The following is a 23,042-nucleotide window of genomic DNA, read 5'->3' as shown; positions in this document are numbered from 1 at the left end:
AAATACTCTCCATTAACTTAGAGCTGCTGCTTTTGCCCCGTCTCTCACTTAGAGTCGGTACTAAGGACCCTTCCCCACTCTTTGTCTGAACTGCTTTCTCTAGGTACCTTTGTGACATTTCCCATCTAATGGACTGAGCAGACTGATAACAACACTACCAGTCTCCCGTTGTCTTCCATAGGGCTTCTCTGCATTGTGTGGAGTGTTTGCCCACCTGGTTTTAGCTCAAGAAAACCCGCAGGTACTCCCTGATGGTGTAAACCCCCCAGGTGGATTCTGCACAGTGGACTGAACTCTGCTGAGGACAGTGGACTTGCCTTTGATGATCAGCAGGAGCAGTGGACTGTAGGATAGAAACTAAATTTCAAGAAGGCAGCTGTCCTTCAGTGAGCTTTCTTAGTTCTGTCATCATAAAACCAAATCAATGAGCAAGATAACCCTGTAGATGCTTTCATTTTTCAGCACCATTGACTCAGTAACATACACGGTGTCTTCCAACAAGAAACAGTTTTGAAGTCTGTATACCTCTATGTATTTTCATGAAGTCAGTCTGAATTTTGTTTTCATCAATTAATCTTTTTAAAAAGAACTCTTAAGCTAATACTAGTTTTGTTTTGCTTTGCTTTTTTTTAATTTAATTTTAGTTTTTCAGTGTTCCAAGCACACCCAGTGCTCCATGCTTTGCTTTGTTTTGTTTAGGTAGGAGGCAGGGAGAAAGAGAATCTTCTCCATGTCCAGCACAGCCTGACATGGGCTCAATCTCAGGACCCCGAGATCGAGACCCTCAGACCGTGACCCTGAAATTAGGACCTAAGCTGAAATTAAGAGTTGGGCACTGAACCAACTGAGCCACCCAGGCACCCCTGCTAATACTAGTTTTTGAAACTGAAGATCAGTTTATTCTCAGGGCATTTTTTTTTCTAAACATATTTTAAAATATCAATTAGTAAACAAACATATTTTTAAAATCTGTAATCTTTTTCACTGAGTTGTATTCCAGATAAGAAAATATCCTATCAACACATCTGGTTTTGGTATCAATAATTGATCTCAAGCCACCAGAGGAGAGTGTGAAAAGAATCTGCTAAGAATCTGCTACATTTTTTTTACTTTTTATTAGAATATTTCAAACATACACAAAAGTAAAATAGTGGAAAGAACCCTATGAGTACCTATCACCTAGCACCAATAATCTTCAGCCTTTGACCAATACGGCCCATCAACACTCCCATCCACGCCTGCAACTTCGGACATTGCTAGGAAATAAATTGTAAACTTTGTATCATTCAGTTGCCTTTTGATCAACAGAATGTTAGATTTGATTTTTAAAGACTGCTGGTAACCATGAGTATTTATCATCTTCTCCCTTAGATTTTGCATCTTAGAAACAAAAAACAAAAACAAAATGGTACTTCCAGATCTTTTACCCCCCCCCGATAGCCGTCAGCAGCAGCTTTCTCTCTTCTCCCAGCATACTGATTTCTAGACCAAAACATGATTTCTGTAGCTAGAACCTAGCCTGCCATATCCTCATTCAAGTGTCCTTTATAGTTAAGCCACAGTAGAGAATAAGGGGACTACAGCACTTTTGGGGGTTCTGGAAAAGTGAATTCTTTTTCTCAAAATAAATGTGGCATCAGAACCACTTAGAGTTTCATTACTTCAAAGTTGCAATTCAACATGGGTGTCCTGTGTTTTTTAGGTCACTGTTCTTTCCTTAGAAGTTTAGCACTCACCCAAGAGAAAAAAGCCTTTCCAAATATCTCTCAGGACCCTTTGGGCTGTACACAAACACCCTGAGTCCACCTAGTTATCCCTTAGTTGGGTGGAGGTGGAATATTCGATTATTTTTAAGTAAGGTTTGAGATCTTAGATTTTTGAGATTGTTTATTGGGAGATTAAAGTCACTGGTGTATGGAAGTTTGACCATGTGTACAAGGTCCTAAGGCATGAGCCCTCTGATTTTTATGTTACAGTTTCTGCAAGACATCTTAGATACACTGTTTGTGATTTTGGATGATAACACAGAGAAATATGGCCTGTTGGTGTTTCAGTCTTTGGTAAGTCTAACCCTTCCTGACTTCCTTTTTTGTTAGTTATTTCTGTCACATGTTTTCCAAAATCCAAGGGAAGCAGTTTATTAGGATGAGTCAATACAAGGTACAGATGTTTCCAGTATAAAAGGGGCTGAGGGGTGACCCAAGGAAGACCATCCAACCAACTTATCAGAGAGATTCCAGGCTGAATAATTCAGCCTGGTCAGGTCCAGGCCTCAACTTTGTAGTTCTGGTACTCAGTCTCATCACTGTAGTCGAGTTGCCTAGCCCCTGAAATAGAGACCTACACACCACCAATATGCTCAGAGATGAATATAGGAAACTAGGTGGCCTGTACTTTTACCTGCACAGTAGGATATAACCACCAGGAAGAGCAGAGAGTCCTCACCCATGCTGGTCTGAGCATCACACTCTGTCCCTGTGTGCAGTTGTTTGGGAACAAGAATCTCCAACGGCTGCTTAGTGAGAATGGACAGTGGCTTGAACATTCAGTGCATTTAGCTTAATAGATCCTGTCCCATAGGAGTGCCGTACATTCAAGGGGAACTTCATACTGTAAGTCTACCTAACAGATGAGGAGCAGAGGCAGGAGTTAAAATGACACGTGCATAGTTTGCCCCTTTGGCTTTTCTTCTTCCTTGCTCTCCTAGCCAGCCAGCCCCATTTCTGAAGGGCACAGCCTTTCATAGGCTGAGCTGGCTCAGAGAATAATCTTTTTTTTTCTTCCATTTTCCAAGTTTTCTGAGACACCTTTGTATTTATGCCACCATGCATGGGTATTGTTTCGCTTTCTCCTAATCTGTATTACCCCACCTAGCATTACTGTGAAAACTCAGATTAACATTGGCACAGACAGATGAGCCCCAAGTCTGAATTCAGAGGCTGGGGCCTATAGGAATAGAGCAGACAGGACAGAAATAGACCCAGAATAGAAATCTTCCATTCTCTGCCCATGGGGAACACTAGAGAAAACACTGACAGTTTGTCATTCCTTAAAGAAGCAAGAGTTCTGTTTTCTGCTGGAGGTAAATCCAGGGCCTCCAGTGAACCCTGATACCCTCCATCTTCTCCAGGTATTCATCATCAACCTGCTCAGAGACATCAAGTATTTCCACTTCCGGCCTGTAATGGACACATACATCCAGAAACACTTTGCTGGAGCCCTGGCATACAAGTAAGTTGATGTGGCACCATTATTAGGACTTGGTTTGAATAGAAAGACAAACTTAAAAAAATCTCAGTGACAACCACCATTCAGTCAGCTGACTTTTTTTTTTTACTTAATTTTTTTTCTAATTGTGGTAAAATACAGAGTATAAAATACCTATTTTTAAGTGTAGGGCTCAGTGGCATTGAGTATATTCACATTGTTGTACAGCCATCACCACCATTCATCTCCAGAACTTTTTCAGCTTGTAAAACTGAAATTCTGTATCCAGTAAATATTAACTCCCATCACCCCTCCCCCTCCCGCTGCCCTTAGGCAACCACCGTTATACTTTCTGTCTCTGAATGTGTGTGTTCTACGTACCTTATGTCAATTGAATCATGTAATACTTGTCTATTTGTGTCTGGTTTAGTTCACTTACCATAATGTCTTCAGGGTTCATCCACATTGTAGTATGTGTCAGAATTTCCCTCCTTTTAAAGGCTGAATAATGTTCCATTATACATATATACCATGTTTTGTTTAGTGGTCGATGAATAAGTGGGTTGCTCTCTCCTTTTAGTCATTGTGAATAATGCTGCTATGAACATGGGGATACAAATATCTCTTTAAGACCCCGCTTTCTATTCTTTTTTTTTTAAGATTTTATTTATTTATTTGACACTCAGAGATCACAAGTAGGCAGAGAGGCAGGCAGAGAGAGAGGAGGAAGCAGGCTCCCCGCCGAGCAGAGAGCACGATGTGGGGCTCGATCCCAGGACCCTGGGATCATGACCTGAGCCGAAGGCAGAGGCTTTCACCCACTGAGCCACTCAGGCGCCCCTTTCTATTCTTTTTGACATATATCCAGAAGTGGGATTACTGGTTCATAAGGTAGTTCTATTTTTAATTTTTTAAGGAACCACCATACTGTTTTCCACAGCAGCTGCACCATTTTACATTCCCACCAACAGTGTTCAAGAGCTCCAGTTTCTCCATGTCCTCAAGCCAAGACTTGTTATTTTCTGTTGTGTTTTTCTGGGAGGAGTAGGAGTTTTATAGTAATCATCCTTAATTGGCATGAAGTGGCATCTCATTGTGGTTTTGATTTGCATTTCCCTAATTATTAATGATGCTGAGCATCTCTTCATGTATTTATTGACCATTTGTATATCTTCTTTGGAGAAAAATGTATTCAGGCCCTTTGCCCATTTTTTTTTAAGATTTTATTTATTTATTTGACAGACAGAGATCACAAGTAGACAGAGAGGCAGGCAGAGAGAGAGAGAGGAGGAAGCAGGCTCCCCGCTGAGCAGAGAGCCCGATGCGGGACTCGATCCCAGGACCCTGAGATCATGACCTGAGCCGAAGGCAGCGGCTTAACCCACTGAGCCACCCAGGTGCCCCCTTTGCCCATTTTTTAAACAGGTTGTTTCATTTTTTATTGTTGAGCTGTAGGAATTCTACATATAATCTAGATATTAACACCTTGTCAGATACACAATTTACAAATATTTTCTCCCATCGTCTCTCTTTCTGTTGATTGTGTCTTTTGATGTGCAGTAGTTTTCAGTTTTGATGTAGTCCAGCATATCTATTTTTTCTTTTGTTTCCTATGCTTTTGGTGACATGACATATCCAAGAAATCATTGCTAAATCCAGTGTCATAGAACTTTTCCCCCGTTTTTGTCTACAAGTTTAATTTATAGTTTTAGCTCTTACACTTAGGTATTTGATGCATTTTGAGTTAATTTTTGTTTATTGTGTAATGTAAGAATCCAACTTCATTCTTTTGCACATAGATATCTAGTTTTCCTAATATAATTATTGAAAAGACTATCCTATCCCCATTGAATGGTCTTGGCACCCTTGTTGAAAATCATTTGACCATCTCTGTGAGGATTTATTTCTGGGCTCTGTCATTCTATTGATGTGTATGTCTGTCTTTATGCCAATACCATGCTATTTTGGTTATTGTAGTTTTGTAGTAAGTTCTGAAATCAGGAAGTATGAGTCCTCTAACTTTTTTCTTTTTTGAGATTGCTTTGGCTATTTGGGGACCCTTGAGATTCCATATGAACTTCAGAATGAATTTTTCTATTTCTGCAAAAAATGTTGTTGGGATTTTGATAAGAGATTACATTGAATCTGTAGATCACTTTGGGTAGTGTTGGCATCTTAATAGTTTTAGTCTTTCAATCAATGAACACGAGTGTCTTTCCATTTATTAATATCTTCTTTAATTTCTCTCAGCAACATTTTATAGTTTTCAAAGTACAAGTCTATAAGTCTTTCACCTCTTTGGTTAAGTTAGTCCTAAATATTTTATTCTTTTTTGATGCTACTACAAATGGATTTTTTTCCTTAATTTCCTTTTTGAAGTACTCATTATAAGTGTATGGAAATGCAAATGACTTTTGTGTCTTAATTTTATATCCTGCAATTTTGCTGGAAAAATTTTGCATTTATTGGTTCTAAAAGGTTTTTTTGTGGAATCTTCAGTTTTTTCTACATGTAAGACCATGTCAGCTACAAACAAAGATAATTTTGTTTCTTCCTTTCCAGTTTGAATACCTTTTACCGCTTTTTCTTGCCTAACTGTTCTTCCAGTACTATGTTGACTAGAAGTGGCAAAAGCAAGCCTTATTCCTAATATTTCATGGTTGAATGGGGTCTTAGCTGTGGTCTTTGAGCTCTCATTTTAAACCATAGTTTACTACACAGGTGTCATACTTTTCCTTGTAAGAAATACCGGCAAAGCTAACGAAAGTTAGGCTTGCTTCTTCCATGAGAAACATGTGAATAGATAAATACAGCACCCACAAATAAATATCAAAGAAACAAAAAGTTGATAAAAGATATAAATAGTTAACATGGAAAACCAAGGTTATCTGAAACTGTTAAAGCAATTTTAAAAAGTCATCACTTTCTTCTGTAGAATTAGCATAGTTTTTAGAAATATAAGTAAAACCCAAGGGTGATGAGGCTGTGGAGTCCCTGGAACTCTGGCGCTTTGATGTAACTCCACAGAGCAGGCACCATGCTGTGGTTTAAGCATGTCATCATCTCATTAGTAGTCACAATAACTTCGAAGTGTACTGTTGTTTTCTCTGCATCTTAAATGAAGAAAATGGCACAGAGGCATCAAATTACTTGCCCAAGGACACAGAGCTAGAAATTTATAGGCCCCAGATATAAATTCTGCTGTCTGACCAAGGCCTTGGCTTGACTTCTGTGCCCTGTTGCCACATGAGGAACAGGCCTTCTGATCTATCATCTCCCTTCACTCAGGTTTCTTGGTCCTAAGGAAATAAAATATATGAGATAAAGGTGAAGTAAGGAGGGGCACACTGGACTATATACCTTTATCTCTGTCTACTATTTACTAGTCATTGTGGTCTATTCTGGAGACGCAGCAAGTTTAGACAAAACAAATATGCATGCAAAGTCCAGGACTTTGGGGAAACTTTCTTATAATCAAAGAAGAAATGTGTGTCAGGGAGAGTGAGAAAGAATGATTATAATTGCTCATTAAAATGCAGCAACTCTGTGGATGAGGTATGTTGTCTGAGTGAGGTATGTTGTCTGATCTCAGATGAACTGGAGATCCCACAGCTGTAATGGACCCATCACTCCGTTCTGACTCATCAGCAGCATATTATTTCTGTGTGGCTAATTCTGGGCTGCAGAAATTTCAAGCGGCATTGCTTTTGAATTAAAGTGGGGTTTCTGGAACTGTTCTCTTTCCCAGGGAGCTCATCCGCTGTTTGAAGTGGTACATGGACTGCTCAGCAGAACTGATTCGACAGGACCACATTCAGGAAGCCATGCGGGTAATGTACTGAGCTCACTGTACACAAAGGGCCCACCCTGCAGCTGTTTGTCAGTAATGGCAATGGTTTATAGCATGCAGGACAAGTGTAGACATCCTAGGACATTTGCCTGCTTTTAGGAACACCTGGGACCACGTGAGTCCCCGTTCCTCACCTTGATTTTGCCCCAGAAGATCTTTATGCCTAATAATGTTATCTTAAGGCCAGAAGGATGGATGATGAGCATGGAGCTCCTGGCCGTCCTTCCTGTCTGGTTGTTGCCAACACCATCCATCTCTGCTTCCAGTAGCCAAAGCATCATATCTCCTTCTAAACTAGTGTTGGTGGCAGCAATGATTAGAATTAAATAAGTCAAGCAGAGAGAGTCAATTATCATATGGTTTCACTTATTTGCAGAGCATAACAAATAACATGGAGGACATGGGGAGATGGAGAGGAGAAGGGAGTTGAGGGAAATTGGAAGGGGAGGTGAACCATGAGAGACTATGGACTCTGAAAAACAATCTGAGGGGTTTGAAGGGTAAGGGGGGGTGGGAGGTTGAGGGAGCCAGGTGGTGGGTATTAAGGTGGGTATTAAGGAGGTGGGTATTGCATGGAGCAATGGGTATGGTGCAAAAACAATGAATACTGTTATGGTGAAAAGAATTTAAAAAATAAATAATAAAAAAAAGAATTAAGATCTTCCAACACTTTCCCTTGTTCAGTGGTTACTACACATTGTGTTTTTTTAGAACTGTTTTAAGTGGAAAGAGCTGAGTGTAAATGCACTGTATATGGATATATGGAGAAGAAGATAATCTTAAAACCTTGACCTTTGGAGGAACCCAGGGTCCTTCATGGCAGCACCCCTACATGGACAGGTTCCACGATAAGGCAGCCTTTTGCATTTCTAGGCAGCTCCAGTTTTCAGGGAACCATCCTCATTGTGAGTTAACTTCACTTTTGGTAACTTCTTTTCATGGTACTGCTTCTACTATAGAGAATCATCTATGAGAATGTTGATCCCTCTTTTGCTCGACAGTTCTCCAGATAGCTATTTAAAGAAAGCTGCCATATCCTCTGGGAACTCACAAGTCCAAGCTTTCTCCCTTTCCACCCCTACATTTTTGTGTTCTTGAGTTACTTTTTTTTTTTAATTGTTTTGTTGTTTTTTTTTTTCAGCATAACAGTATTCATTATTTTTGCACCACACCCAGTGCTCCATGCAATCTGTGCCCTCTACAATACCCACCACCTGGTGCCCCCAACCTCCCACCCCCCACCCCTTCAAAATTCTCAGATCGTTTTTCAGAGTCCATAGTCTCTCATGGTTCACCTCCCCTTCCAATTTCCCTCAACTCCCTTCTCCTCTCCATCTCCCCTTGTCCTCCATGCTATTTGTTATGCTCTGCAAATAAGTGAAACCATATGATAATTGACTCTCTCTGCTTGACTTATTTCACTCAGCATAATCTCTTCCAGTCCCGTCCATGTTGCTACAAAACTTGGGTATTCATCCTTTCTTTTTTTTTTTTTTTTTACAGCTTTATAAACATATATTTTTATCCCCAGGGGTACAGGTCTGCGAATCGCCAGGTTTACACACTTCACAACACTCACCATAGCACATACCCTCCCCAATATCCATAACCCCACCCCCTCTCCCAACCCCCTCCCCCCATCAACCCTCAGTTTGTTTTGTGAGATTAAGAGTCACTTATGGTTTGTCTCCCTCCCAATCCCATCTTGTTTCATTTACTCTTCTCCTACCCCCTCAACCCCCCATGTTGCATCTCCTCTCCCTCATATCAGGGAGATCATATGAGAGTTGTCTTTCTCCGATTGACTTATTTCGCTAAGCATGATACCCTCTAGTTCCATCCACGTCATCGCAAATGGCAAGATTTCATTTCTTTTGATGGCTGCATAGTATTCCATTGTGTATATATACCACATCTTCTTTATCCATTCGTCTGTAGATGGACATCTAGGTTCTGTCTTTCCCACCCTTTCCAGTTAGCAATAAAAGAAGAATGGCAACAAAGTTGTTCTGCTTTTTCTCTGTCCCCTTTTAATTTCACATCATCTGCTGCAAGTACTACTGGGCCTATGCTTTTGCTGTTCTTGTCCACAGGGTAACAGGTGAGACAGGTGTTTCCCCAAGTGTCATCAGACTGAAGGCAAAATCAAATCATAAGATTGTGTTCCCCTGCTTCTTCTATGTACATTCTGTAAAAATCAAAGCCCACAATTGTTATTTCTGTGCTCCTTCATATAATACATAGCGACAAAGCAGTCAGCATCTATTGTGGGTGCTAGGATACAAAGACGAGTTGAGTAAGACAGGCCTCTCCTCTTGAAGAAAACTTCCCCAATGAAGCACGCAGGAGCACAAGTGTAGAGCAGGATTCTGAGTGTGATGTGAGGGCAGGGCCCAGGTTCTGTTCGTCTCTTAACCCAGTACCTGTTAGGTGTCTCATATGATATTTGAGAGGATAAAAGTTGAGTTAGATTCAAAGGATTCTCTTTGAGTCTCAAAATTAATTGCTCAGGATACTGGAGAAGCCATCACAGAAGAAGTTGTTTTCTCCTAAGAATCATTCATTCAGTCAGTCACTTGATGTTGCTTCATAGCTGCCATGGGTCAAACACTGTAGGAGCCACTGGGGACTCAGCAGGGGCCCAGGCAGAAAAGGCTAGGCCTTATAGCACTTCCATACAAGTTCTTTGGAAAGACAGGCAAACATATAACATGAATAAATATACAAAGTCAGTGAAAAAAAAATTTTTGATGAATACTATGAAGGGAATCAACAGGATCATGGGATAGAATGGCTGGAGAGGAAGTTTTACTTCAGATCAAGATTTTAGAGAAAACCTCTCTGATGAGATGACCTCTGGGCTAAAATTAATGTTCAGAGCTGAGGGATAAGTACTCCAGACAGAGGAAACAGCATGTTTAAAAGCCTCATGGCAGGGGGAGGGGTGCCAGGGTGGCTCAGTCAGTTAAACTTCCAATTCTTGATTTCAGCTCAGGTCATGACCTCAGGGTTGTGAGATTGAGTCCCACATCAGGCTCTGCAATGGGCATGGAACCTGCTTAAGATTCTCTGTCCATCCGCCCTTCCCCTCCCTCCCTCTTTCTCCCTCTCTTAAAAAAAAAAAAAAGAAAAAAAAAGTTCTAGGAAGCTTGAGTTTTCAAGCAACCAAAATAGTGGCTGATTTGACCAAAGCAGGGGATTTCAACTGTTGAATTGGATGGGAGGTGACAGAAAGGAAGAACTGAGGCTCTGAGGCTATGGCTAGATCAGCTGGGTTGGTTACTTTGGGAGATGTACTTCGGGAAGATCAGGTTTGGGTGGAGAGAAGCAAGAGGTCCCTTTGAGGGAGCACTTTTCTGAGGTACTTTCATACTTACTCTTATCATTTCAGGCTTATTTGATTGACATCTCATAATAATGCATTCAGTACTAAGGTTTTGTCAGGTCATTTCCCCATCTTCATCAAATTTTAGTTGATAAGTCCTCTTGACTAAACCAGTAAGTCACTATCCAATCCTCTTTTCATCCTTCACAGGATACACATGGTCCTGGCCTGGCAGCTCTCATTCTGGTGTGATAAGGTGTGGACCAGGAAACCCCCCTTCTTCTTTATTACTCTTGATTCGATACATCTTGCCACCTATATCCCATCTCTTCCTTTCACTTTCAAAGTCATGGCCTTTCGAAGAAAGTTTGACCACTAAGGAAGATGAAAATAAAGAGTCCTTTGTTTTCTTACTTGGTTATTTTATTTGTTCCCTTGTGAATGGCCTGTAGAAGGTATCTTTGGTGGGTTTGAGGATGGTATTTGGCAAGGTATCCTAAAAAGATAGCACACTTTTCGCTACCTCAGGTCCCCCCAAGGAAACATGAAGAGGAAAGAGCAGGCACGATGGATCTTCTTAGTGATAGAAAGGTTGTAATAACTTGTAGGATCTCTTTTCCTTTCAAGTTTATGAACTTAAGTAGAACTGGACAGAGCAGATGCTTCACCCACAGTTATGTTTTCCATTGTCTCTGCACAGTGTTGAGAGGACCCTTGAATTTTGAACAAATTTCATAGCCTCCACCACTCATGACCAGGAAGTGCAAGCAATTTTGCTGTCTGCTTCTGCCTTTCACTATGAAAGTAGTAGATGTTTCAAGCAATTCAGTACATCTCTTCTGTTAGCTGTATCAAACTGAAAAAAGAAAAAACTGGTCATGAGGAAAACATTTTCCTTTTTAAAATTAGAGTACGTAGCACAGATTTTGCCAGTTCTTTTCAGACCAGGCATTAAAAGGCTACTAGAACAGAGGCTGTAACATTTATGCTGATGAAGGCACACACTGCGATTTTTTTCTACTGGTGCAAACCTTGAAAGATGCATTTTTCTGACCTAGCCATTCTACAATGCCAGCTGAATTCTATATGGGCCACAAAACAAACCTTCTGATACATGCATATGTCATGAAAGGTAGCTTGAGAATTATTTCCTATTATATATTTCAAGTAGCTGAACTCCATTTGTTTCATCCTTGGATAAGTTTCTTCCCAGTGTCTCTGCCTTTCCAGTGTCTGGGAAATCTGTGGCATTTCTTTGATTAGAAAGCATAGGCTTGGATTTTCAGTCTGTTCTTTTAAAAGATAATTACTGTGCTCATAAGCATGGGCCAAGCGGCAGGAACTCCTCAAAATTAGATTCTGCTCCTAAAACGTGTTATGGGAGCTTGATCTCCTACATTCATCAAATATTATGTATGGAAGGTGCCATGTATTGGAAGAGGATGGAGAGTGAATGTGTCAGGTCCCCTCGGGCTGTGCTGCCTAGGGCAAGTTTTCTCCAGACTTGACCCCAGCAAGAAGGCTGGCACCACGTCAGGGCCTAGCTGTATCTCAAAGGTACAGAAGATTCCTTAAGGACTTTTCCTTCATGAAACAAATGTGAGAGAAGCTACATCATTGCTTTTGAAACCCCTTATTTCCAGACCTGTAAAAACAAATGCAAAGATATTAAATTTTCTTTTGATCCTATATATTCTTGAATTCAGCTGCTCCCATAACAGTCTATGGTTCCTCATTTCCAGAATCACAAAAACAGTGGTGAACTAATTAGGTGACTGTCTCAGTAAGAAGACAGCTGCTGTTCAGTGACCGTTTGGACTTTTGAGAAAAACTTAAAAAAAAAAAAAAAAAAGTACTTATCTCCACAGTTGAAATTTGCCCATCACCTGATTTTGGTAGAATTTACGGTTACATAGCCCTCTATTCCCTGCTGTGTGAGTTGTTGACCATCTTCAACACCTCTCTATCCCTTTTGCTCCCACACCTCCAGGCCTTGGAGTACCTTTTCAAGTTTATTGTGCAATCCAGGATCCTGTATTCCCGAGCCACCTGTGGGATGGAAGAGGAACAGTTCCGGTCCAGCATCCAAGAACTTTTCCAGTCCATCCGGTTTGTGCTCAGTCTGGACAGCAGAAACTCAGAAACACTCCTTTTCACTCAGGTCTGTGAGCCGCAGGGAAGATTTGCTGCTGGATTCTTAGTCTGCCTTAGCAGGTGGTTTCTTTGTCCTCTGGCTTCTGGAGTTGAAGAAGCCTTGCCAAACTCCTGTGTGCTGGGTGAGGGGTGATTTGCCAGGAAATAACTAATAGAACACAATGCTACTTTTACTTCAAAGCCAGCTATGCCCCAACTGCCAAATATAAAACAGCCCAGTGGCATTATGGTGAAGAAGCACAACTTTATTCTCAGAAGCCCTCTTTAGGCCAAATTTATTTAGCTAAACCATACTATTTGTCATTTATGAGCATCTTATTTAAAGGGGATATTCAGAATGTATAGAGAATTTTGTTTCCTAGTTACTGTGTTAATTTTTTAAAAACTTAAAAAAATAAGCCTTAGATTAATACTTATCCATTCCAGAAGTTAAGAATAAAATGGGCAGAAACAACTAGAAAACTTTGGTTAATAATTAAGATCAGGTTCTATTAGAAATATCAATGTGGGAAGAAAATTTGTTTTGTTATATTAAAAATGTCCAGTCAGTTAATCTGTTACCTTTTCCAGAGAGCCTCACCCTAGAAAGGATCAAGGATATTGTTTATTACCACAGTCACAAGAGGGTTATTCTCTCTTATACATAAATGTCAGAATTTTATCTAATAGATGTATTTTTTTTTATTTTTTTTAAGCCAGTTATTACTCAAAAGATCACTCTCCCATCCATTCATTCAGTTGCTGCCAGGACTGTCATGAGTACAAATGTGTGTTTAAATATCTCCTTTAAGATTAGAATATTCCATTTTTTTCTTTTCCACATGACCCTATGATGCCCTTGATGCCAACTGGCTTTAAGCCCCTTGATCCAGAGAACAGGTGAACAACTGTGAGCTAGACTTTATAAAAGAGGGAATTCCTCAAGGTTTCCAAGTGTCTCTGTAAAAAAAGGGTCATTCCATGGTCTCCCTTCTGAAGTACCCCACACAACTCATCTTCCTCCTCCCATCTCTCCTCCTGCCCATCTGTTCCTGCCAACAAAGGCCCAGGACACCTACTCTTCCCCTCAGTATACAGAGATGAGGGGGCTCAGAGGTAGCTAGCAGAACAAGGCAGATATGCTTTCTGAGAACTTGGTAATGCCTTGTACTCAGTGGCATGTACCTGTCACATCAGGAGAGCTCAGATCTAGTCAGGAGCAGACCTGCTTCTTTGGCGTCAGGCTCATGTTTCATGATTTTCAGATCTCTCAGCAAGTCCATGGTTCAGTCAGATTTTATGTCTTTGCTTCTGACCACTAGGAGATGTTCAGGTGCAGTTGTCCTTCTGTCCTGGTGCATAAGTGTAGGAAATCTCAACATTCACGAGAATATTTACTGTTTTTGTGTATTATGAAAGCCCTGCTTTTTCCCCTTTGTCTTTTATATCTAACTGCTTATGATAATATGTCCTTGTGCTGTTCTAATTTCTGCACACAAAGAAATCTCTTTGATATCCCAGGGAGTTATAAATCTGTAGACAGTATTCATCTAAGTTCTGTCCTTGGGCCCGGCCTGAACACATACTGCAGTATGATAACAGATCTGTTTCTCCATGGCATAAATTTTTACTCGCTCTAGGCCAGTGTCTACTGCCTGATGAAGCAGTCGAGGACAATAGTTCGTACTCCCCACACCCCCATTTCACTACATGCCACATGGGAGGAATGCACTCTCACCTTCTTGTCTCACAGTGACACTCCATTCCCCTGTGTGAATTCTGGGTTAATTGTGTAAGAGGACTGAGAGGGAGAAAAGCCGCCTTCGTGTTGCTACCAGGTAGACCTGAGAAAAGGAGGACCAGTATTTCTCGAAGACCAATGATGTGCTGGCCACTCTGCTGGAAATAAACTTCATGCATCTAATTTTTTTCATGCCAATACCAGGAGACAAGTGATAACATCATCCTCATTTTATTGACGAGAAAACAGGGTATTAGGCAGTAACTCACTGAAGGTTATATGACAGACAAGTAGTAAAGCTGAGAGGTGTACTCATGTCTGTCTAATTCCACAGCCCATTCTCTTTCTCCTATACTACCCCATCTCTGAAAGGCTCTGGAACTATTATAAGATTGTCCTGAAGAAACCACTTCATGGGTCTACCAGAGCTGAGATCCATGAAGAGAAGTCTCCAAACACACACTTCCACCAGTTGCTGAATTCTCTGCCAATGTAACCACCGGTTCTCGAGAGCCCCTAGCTGACTAAACCCACACCTTCTCCATCCTTGTGGATTTACACTTGACACTGCCAAGCATCACAGAAGGACACGATTTACAAAGTCTTCAGATTTCATGGTTTCAAATAAATGTCTCTATCTTGGGAAAATGGTCCTGTTCTCAGAGCTTGATTGCTGGCTACAGAGCTGTGAGCGAAGTTCAGCTCATGCTGCTTGATGGTGCTCAGCTCTCTCTGCTATATTTGATTTGAGCAGTCCCTGGCTTGAATTTGAGACCAAAATTAGAATGTTGAGAGTTTGATCATAGAGACAGACAAAAAATCTAAATCCATTTTATGAGCAAAACAGCTACGGCTATTAAGCCATATTGAGCTGATTTCTTTTTTTTTTATTTATTCCCTTCTCTTGCCAGCAAATATATTGGCAAGTTATGAAAGCTTCAAGTGGCCTGGGCCCCAGGAAATATTCTTGTTTTAGTTTCCTTTTTGCTACTCTGTTCCATGCCCCAGGAGTGCAACAATAATGCATGGAGTCAAAGGCCCAGGAGGAACCCCTGTGAGGCCGGGGTGCTGCAGTGACTTTTCAGCCTCTTGACTCCTCATGATTGTCTGAGCATGTGAGGTAGACACCTAACTCCACCCTAACCACAGGCTCACTTGCTTCTGCAGGCTGCACTCCTTAATTCCTTCCCAACTATCTTTGATGAGCTGCTGCAAATGTTCACCGTGCAGGAGGTGGCAGAGTTTGTAAGAGGGACTCTGGGGAGCATGCCCAGTACAGTGCACATTGGGCAGTCAATGGATGTGGTGAAGCTCCAGTCGATTGCCAGGACTGTGGATAGCCGCCTGTTTTCTTTCTCAGGTAAATCAAGTTGGGATGAAAGTCAGACTCACCTTTCTTCTTTTCCAGGGTAATTATCAAGTGGTAATCAAAGGATCCATTTTATCAGTGCTCATGTAAGAAGGCTGTGGCCCTAAAAATGCAGAGGGTTTGGGAAACTATGTTAGATAATGCAGCCAAGATGGAGGCCTACTGCCTCACTCATGATTCATCCCTAGGAACCCACAGCCTGGGCCATGCCCATGCGGTGGCCTGCAGAGCAACTTGCAGGCCCACAAGTCTAACCAGCGGCCAAGAGCAGGGCCTGCCACACTCCCAGCAGGATGGGAAAGCAGAGGGAAAGGAGAGGGAACACGAGAGAAGGGTGTAGCCCAAGACGATAAGTGTAAGTCAAGGAAATAAGAGAGACCCTGAAAGGGGGCCCTGAGGACCCACTGTGTTTACTTTGTTCCTTGTCGCACCAGTCAGATAGACTCCTTGCCTATCTTTGAAAGAGCCTCTAAGCATCAGTTAAGAGATGGACCATGAGCCCTCCACTCCCCAAGGGTCAGGACAGCCTAGCAAATAATGAACAGCCCAAACTACCTTTCTGGAAGAACTCTGTATTCACACCTGAAACCATATTCAGCATGATCAGCCTGGCAGGGGTGCCAAATACTCAACGGCCAAATGTTAAGATCAGTATGAGCCTTATCCTTTAAATGGAATGTCATAATCATAGAATAAATTTCTAGGTTGCAGAAATAAATCTGAAATGCTAACAAAACAATTATTAGAGTTTTTATAATTAGAATTTTGGGTAGTAAAATTTTTTGTTTGACATTTAAAGTATAAGAACATTTCACTCAGCAAGAGATTATGCTGAGTGAAATAAGTCAAGCAGAGACAGTCAATTATCATATGGTTTCACTTATTTGTGGAGCATAACAAATAGCATGAAGGACAAGGGGAGATGGAGAGGAGAAGGGGGTTGAAGGAAATTGGAAGGGGAGGTGAACCATGAGAGACTATGGACTCTGAAAAACAATCTGAGGGTTTTGAAGGGGCAGGGGGGTGGGAGGTTGGGGGAACCAGGTGGTGGGTATTGGAGAGGGCACGGACTGCATGGAGCACTGGGTGTGGTGCAAAAACAATGAATACTGTTATGCTGAAAAGAAATAAAAAGTTAAAAAAATTAAAAAAAATAAAGTATAAGAACAATGATCTCTCAACCAAGTGCTACACACAATTGCAAAGCTGAATAAATGTCCCCTTTAACTTAACTCTACCAGTGTAGGTTATGATTCATGGCAAAGCCGCCACAAAGAAAGTCAGCTTTTCTCTACCAGTAAGTCTTTATAGTAAACACTTCTCTCTTCACCGGTTCCTGGGCTGGAGAATTGTATCCCAGGTTTGGATGCATTGGCACTGAGGCCACTGCGTATGTGCAGGCTTTGTGCACTGCTTAAAGAAGATGCTTTCAAATATATGGGAAGGGGGACAACAGACTTCCCTCACTGACACCCTTTATTTCCTATGTTTTTGTATGTACCTGCTGCTTCCCATAATCACTTAAGAAAAACTGGTTTTTTAAATCTTTTTTTAAAAGATTTTATTTATTTATTTGACAGAGAGAGATCACAAGTAGGGAGAGGCAGGCAGAGAGAGCGGGGGAAGCAGGATCCCCACCAAGCAGAGAGCCCGATGGGGAACTCGATCCCAGGACCCTGAGATCATGACCTGAGCTGAAGGCAGAGGCTTGACCCACTGAGCCACCCAGGCGCCCCAGAAAAACTGTTCTTAAACTTTATGTGGCAGTGGAGCTATGTAGCTGGATTTTGAGAAGACAAGCCTCCACCCAATTTTCATTTGTATTTCCGCTTCATTGAATGCTTGAGTTGCAGCAGTTCCCTTGAAGCAAGATTTTTTACCAACAGTGTCTTTTAAGCAACACTTACATTCTCAGAGCGCATCAGTCTTGTCTCTTCTTTATCAGGTTCCAGTAACAAACTACTATTTTCTCTGCAGTAGTTATTTTATATATTTACATTATAAATCCTGCTCTGTTGGTATTTTGGTCTGCCAGTTGTATTATGAACTTCTCTTTTGTCCAAGCATAGAACAGCTGTCATTCCATTTTCTTTGAATATATTCTAGGTATTTGACAAGACAGCCCCCAAATCTCTTATAAGTCATGTAATTTGTCTTTGGCTGAAAAAAAAAAATTTCTTTCTGAATTTCATCTGGAACACTTGACTGTGGTCAAATAAATCCAAAGTGCCTTGGCTTGTTTGTGCTACTGGTAATCTGACTACATCATGCTAGCCAGATAGGAGGGTACCTGCAGAGTCACACAGTCACTGACCACATAGGAGCACAGAGCACCAAAAACATGTTCACACCTGTTCACTTTGTCTTCTCACCACATCTGTGAAGGAAATGCAGAAAAGACCATTAGCACCTCATGGTACAGATGGGGAAAAGCAAGCCCATAGGAGGAAACAACCTAGCTATGGGCCCTTTGGGTGAATTAATTAAGGAATTTGAACCTGGATTCAGCCTTCCTGACCGAGTTCTAAACAAAGTCATCTCCTGATAAAAATGTTGTTCAGGTAACATTGAGGAGAAAAGTTAGGATTGGCAAGAAGGATTAGCTAATTATCAAAGATTTGTGACAAGACAAAGTCCTGCTGTGTTGCCTTCACTGCTGTGGACAGGCCAAGCCTGTCCCCTAAGCCTGAGGGGAAAAGGAGGTAGGCCTGATGGCTGCCACAAGTAAATGCTCGTCCCAGGCCCCTGGCCAGAGCATCATAAAGAGTGGCCATTTATAATCCACATCAAGTCTACAGGTTCAGTCAGAGTAGTTCATAGAACTAGGTGTGTCATTTAAATGGGATTTTCACTGGAAGCTATGCTTTTAATTTAGAAGCTAGTCATTAAAGACATTTCATTTGGAAGTAATCCCCTAAAGTTCATCCTGCATAAAATGCCATAGATACTAGGCTTAAAATAAGAAAGAAGGAAAGAGAGATGGAAGGATAATGCTGTGGGATGTCTTATAATGTCTAGGAAGTGGGTTTTTAGGCCCCCATAAGGGAAGGAAGTGACCTCCAGCTAGGCACCAGGTTTGGCACCGGGTTCAGCCCCTCTTGCTTTGAGACCAGGGAAGTCCCACAGTGCCACTGGCTTCCTGAAGTAGCTCATACTCCTCTGAAGGGCTTCTTCACCTTTGTGTTTTCTCCCTCAGAGTCCCGCCGCATCCTGCTTCCTGTGGTTCTCCATCATATTCACCTTCACCTGAGGCAGCAGAAAGAGCTGCTCATCTGCTCAGGGATTCTTGGCAGCATCTTCTCCATCGTCAAGACCAGCTCTCTGGTAGTGACCCCACGCCCGCTTCAACCCGCCTCAGCTCTGCCCATCTTGTATTGCTTTAGCCAGAGGCAGGCCAACAAAGATCACTTTGTACATTTCTCAGTCACAGAAGCTTTCATCAGTGACAGGAAGGTGCCCAAGTGAATGGAGGCCTGTGTATGCCCAGCAGGCTTCTCCACACAACACAGTTTTGCTATTTTAAAAAGTTGTGCTCCCATAAGCCCATCTAGAATTGTAGTTATCTCTAACACCAGAAAGCCCAATCCTGTGCCATGTTCTATTTCTATCGAAAGGTATTAATCCTGTGTTCTTGGGAGTGTTCTGAGGATACTCAGGCACGAGCACAGGGAGGCAGGCCCAGGCTGAGAGGCAGCTTGCTCATTCAGACTTTTCTGTCAGCTTCCTGGCAGCTTGATTCCACCCATATGGCATTCCTATACCATGCCAGATGAGGTCAGGATGTATGAGAGATAATTGTTGCCCACAAGAGCTCTGAGCCTCATGGGATGGGAGAATTATACTTTAAAGATGAGGTTTCAACTAGTAATGCTTTTGCCTACTTTCTTTCCTCTTTACTTTTTTCTTTTAAAAAGGGATCTGTTGGTGGTGGGGGGCGGGGAGGGGGAGGAAGGAAAGACATGTAACTGGCATGAATAAGGGTAGGAATTTATTTTAATGATATTTATTTTATATAATAGAAGAAATGCATATTAGAGAAAATATATAAACTATAAGAAAGTGTAAAGAAAGAGATCAAGAACAAGAATGAGTTTTTTATTACAATATCTTATTAAACTGAGATCAAATTTCTGGAGAATAAAATTTCAGCCACATTTAAAATGAAGGCCAGTAGCCAGGTGATAAGAATGTGTGAGGTTAGGCTATCCATATAGAGCAGGAGAGGTCCTGGAAAAAAAAAATGTGGTTGGTTTGAGCAGGATGTAGGGACCCAATAGGGTGCTCTGGTGTCCAGACTTAAAGTACCATCTGGCAACAGGGGCCTCAGTTGGCAGAGTGCTTGTGGTGGTTGTAGTGGCCCTGTTGTTTGCTCTTGGCTCCAGGCAAGTCTTGGCAGCTCTCCTTCCCACCAGGCTTCAGAGAGGCAACACTAGACACATAAGGTCTATTAGGAACCCAAGGTCAGACTTGAGGTGGGAGGCTTATTGCTAAAGGAAGGAGAGAAATTGAAGAGGAAAATGAAGGGAAGGAGAAGAATGGAAGAGGAATGGAAACAGGTAAAAACCTGAAAGTCCGGTTGTTTTTTGGAGCTAGAGAGTTGGATGCAATTAGTTGCTTACAACTAGTCAGAGAGACATCCTAGGTAAGAGTGTTACAATCACTTCAGCAGATGAAAAGGAGGACTTTGGCCCCAGGAGCTGCTCAGATTTTTCATGTGGAATGGGGCGCAGTATGATGACCTTGAATGTATGGGTTGGGGGTGGAACTTAAGCTCCATGAGAGTAGAGTAGAGATACTATCTTTCTTGTTCACCTCTGTATACTCAGGTTCACAAACAGTGACTGGCACATGGCAAATGCTTAATGAATAATGAATTGGTGGATGGATGGACAGATGGACATTTATACCAATAATAATATAAAGAGGCTAGAGAAGGGGTAATGGGACTCTCTGTGAGATAAATCAGGCTACAAGATTTGAGATTCAGGGTGAGAGGTCTGTAAAAGGATAGCACAGACTTCCTAGATTCACAGTGTGGTGGCTGAAAACAGAGCTGAGTGAGGAGGTAGACCCTTTTGTTCTTGTGAGGCTGCCCCAGATAGACGTTTGAGACCAGAGTCTTGCAGGTGGACCAGGGAACGTGTGCAAGAATGCTGAGGAGCTGGAAGTGAGATGCAGCCGTGCTGAGCAGCAGCTGGGCCAGCAAAGCTTGACCTCACCTAAGGAGAAAGCCCTGAGGAGAGAACCATCCTCTTAAAGACAGATACTTGTTTGAGCATTAGCCATTGTGCCTCAGCAATAGTGAACGTGCTACCACCACACCCTGTGGCGTGAATACTTTGCATTTTCTCACAGTGTTCGTCAGCAGCGTTGTGCTTTCTCCTGACTTTTCTAGGGAAACCAAAGAAAACATGTAACTCAGGACCCTCGCTTCTGCCCTGTATATTGTATTGAATCTACCTGAGGTTAGAACCATGGGTGTTAGGTGGTGCTGGGTTAGGCAAAGGCCCCCAGCCACCACATACCAGGACAACAGAGGCAGGTCTGTACCCCCTCCCCTCAGAGCCTTTGTCTCAGGTTCCCTGACACTGCATGCTAGTGAGACCGGAGCTCAGTGTTACGAAGCCAGTGAGAAGACCACTCCTGACATCGCTGACCTAGTAAATGCTGCCGGCTGCGTGACAGCCTGGCCTGGTGCTAACGGTGTGCTCTCTCGCTGCTCCATCTAGGAGGCAGATGTCATGGAGGAGGTAGAAATGATGGTGGAGAGCCTCTTGGATGTGCTCTTGCAGACTCTGCTCACCATCATGAGCAAATCGCACGCTCAGGAGGCGGTAAGAGGGCAGCGGTGCCCGCAGTGCACAGCCGAGATCACTGTTAGTAACTAACATTCAGGTTTTCTTGCTTTCTTTTCTAACCTGGGGCTCCTCCACACCAACCCCCACCTCCTCATCGCACCACCCTCATCTCCACCAGCCTTCCTGCATGGTTGTCGGCATGCTGCCCCCTTCCCCTCTCCCACCTGGTTCCCATGGCCACTCAGAAAGCTCTAGGTTCCTAGTCCCTGAAGTCTACCCTAGGGCAGCTGCAGGGAATGCTTTGTCTCCTCTTTTCCTGCACACTGTCTCTGTTGGCCACTGCCTTTATGCCAACTCATTTTCCATTATGTAGAATGAAGCAGAGACATAGTAAGAGATTGAAGGTGAAAAAATAGACTTTTCCTTCAAGGAGCAGGCTCTCCTAAATGATGTGCTGCCCAACAGAATAATTTTCTTAGAATTTGATGGGGTCTACAGATTAGGTGTTTTTGTCCACAGTGTTTATATCCAAATGTCTAGCATCAGGAAAACTGTGATGAGGTAGACTTGCACTGGCATTACTGGACAACTGGAAGAGAAACAGCCCGGGGAAGCCTCTCAGGAGGGGCAGAGAGACAGCCGCCACTCCTCTACCCAGAGTGGACTTGCTAACCCGGATGCTAGAACTCAGTAAGCAGATTGCATGGCATCTTCCAGTTGGCAGATGGGAGGCTGCAGTGACTTCTTTGAAGTAAATCCTCTGTGGGAGCAAGCCAAGCTCCAGCAAGCTAGGGGGAGCAGGGACAGCAGAGAACAGGCATGTGTTCTGAGGCACTGGGCTTAGGAGGAATGTTTGTTCCCTTGGGGGCGCCTATTGAGGGCAGGTGAAGACGTGCATACCCTCCTAGGTCCTGGTAACCTGACCCTCTCTCCAACAACCGCACAGTGCTTGTCATGCGCCTAACCCTGCTCTGTGCACTTTACAAATACTCACTTAGCGATGCTAAATCACACAGATGTAATGAAGAGGGTAATAACTGCATAATTTACCAAGCACATCTTTATGAGCTGGACTTTTCCACTGAAAAGCCTCAAGTACATTCATTCCTCTAATCCTCATAACAGATATATAAATTATGGCTTATTGTGCCCATTTTCTGCATAAAACTGAGGTCATATACATGGATATGTTCTGCATACACATGTGTATAATGATTTTATGTGCCTAGAAATGCTCTGAGAGACAAACTATTGTCAGATTTCCATGAGTTTAAAAACATTTGGCCAGCTGCTCCATGCCAAAAATTGCCATAAGATGGTAAAAAGTCTTTTGAAGTCCTTTAAACAAGATTTTCTTCCATGTTACCACTGCTGGAATTTGAAGAAATTTTAATGACTCATTTTTTAATCCTTAAATTTTTATGTATCTTAAAGCCCATAACTTGCCTTCTCATTTATGATCTTTAGATTAGTTTTGACTCCTTTGCTTCCCAGAAAGTTGTTGACCAGTCTCCATCCTCCTGTCCAGTAACCACATGTAAGCTCTGGGAGGGCCCAAGAAATCCTCACAGAAGAGCTGCTCCAACCCAGCACAATGGAAGAGCCCCAATTCTGCCCAG

The 23,042-nt window shown here is 42.3% G+C and overlaps 1 protein-coding gene across 4 annotated transcripts in view; it reads left to right on the top strand.

Moving 5' to 3' along the window:
* DOCK3 (dedicator of cytokinesis 3) overlaps window positions 1–23,042 on the top strand; it is a 564,947-nt gene that overhangs the window by 476,020 nt on the left and 65,885 nt on the right. For 3 of the 4 annotated variants that reach the window (XM_047693084.1, XM_047693067.1, XM_047693073.1), the window contains exons 20-26: window positions 1,977–2,060; window positions 3,131–3,231; window positions 6,956–7,037; window positions 12,373–12,543; window positions 15,424–15,616; window positions 18,822–18,949; window positions 21,355–21,501. In XM_047693084.1, coding sequence (XP_047549040.1) covers window positions 1,977–2,060; window positions 3,131–3,231; window positions 6,956–7,037; window positions 12,373–12,543; window positions 15,424–15,616; window positions 18,822–18,949; window positions 21,355–21,501 — 906 coding nt within the window. The remainder of the gene's footprint in view (window positions 1–1,976; window positions 2,061–3,130; window positions 3,232–6,955; window positions 7,038–12,372; window positions 12,544–15,423; window positions 15,617–18,821; window positions 18,950–21,354; window positions 21,502–23,042) is intronic. The other variant, XM_047693058.1, reaches the window with a different exon arrangement.

This window comes from Lutra lutra, chromosome 1 (genome assembly GCF_902655055.1).
Source record: "Lutra lutra chromosome 1, mLutLut1.2, whole genome shotgun sequence".
NCBI lineage: Eukaryota > Metazoa > Chordata > Mammalia > Carnivora > Mustelidae > Lutra > Lutra lutra.
Note: the sequence above shows the minus strand (reverse complement) of the source record. Positions and strands in the feature narration are given on the sequence as shown.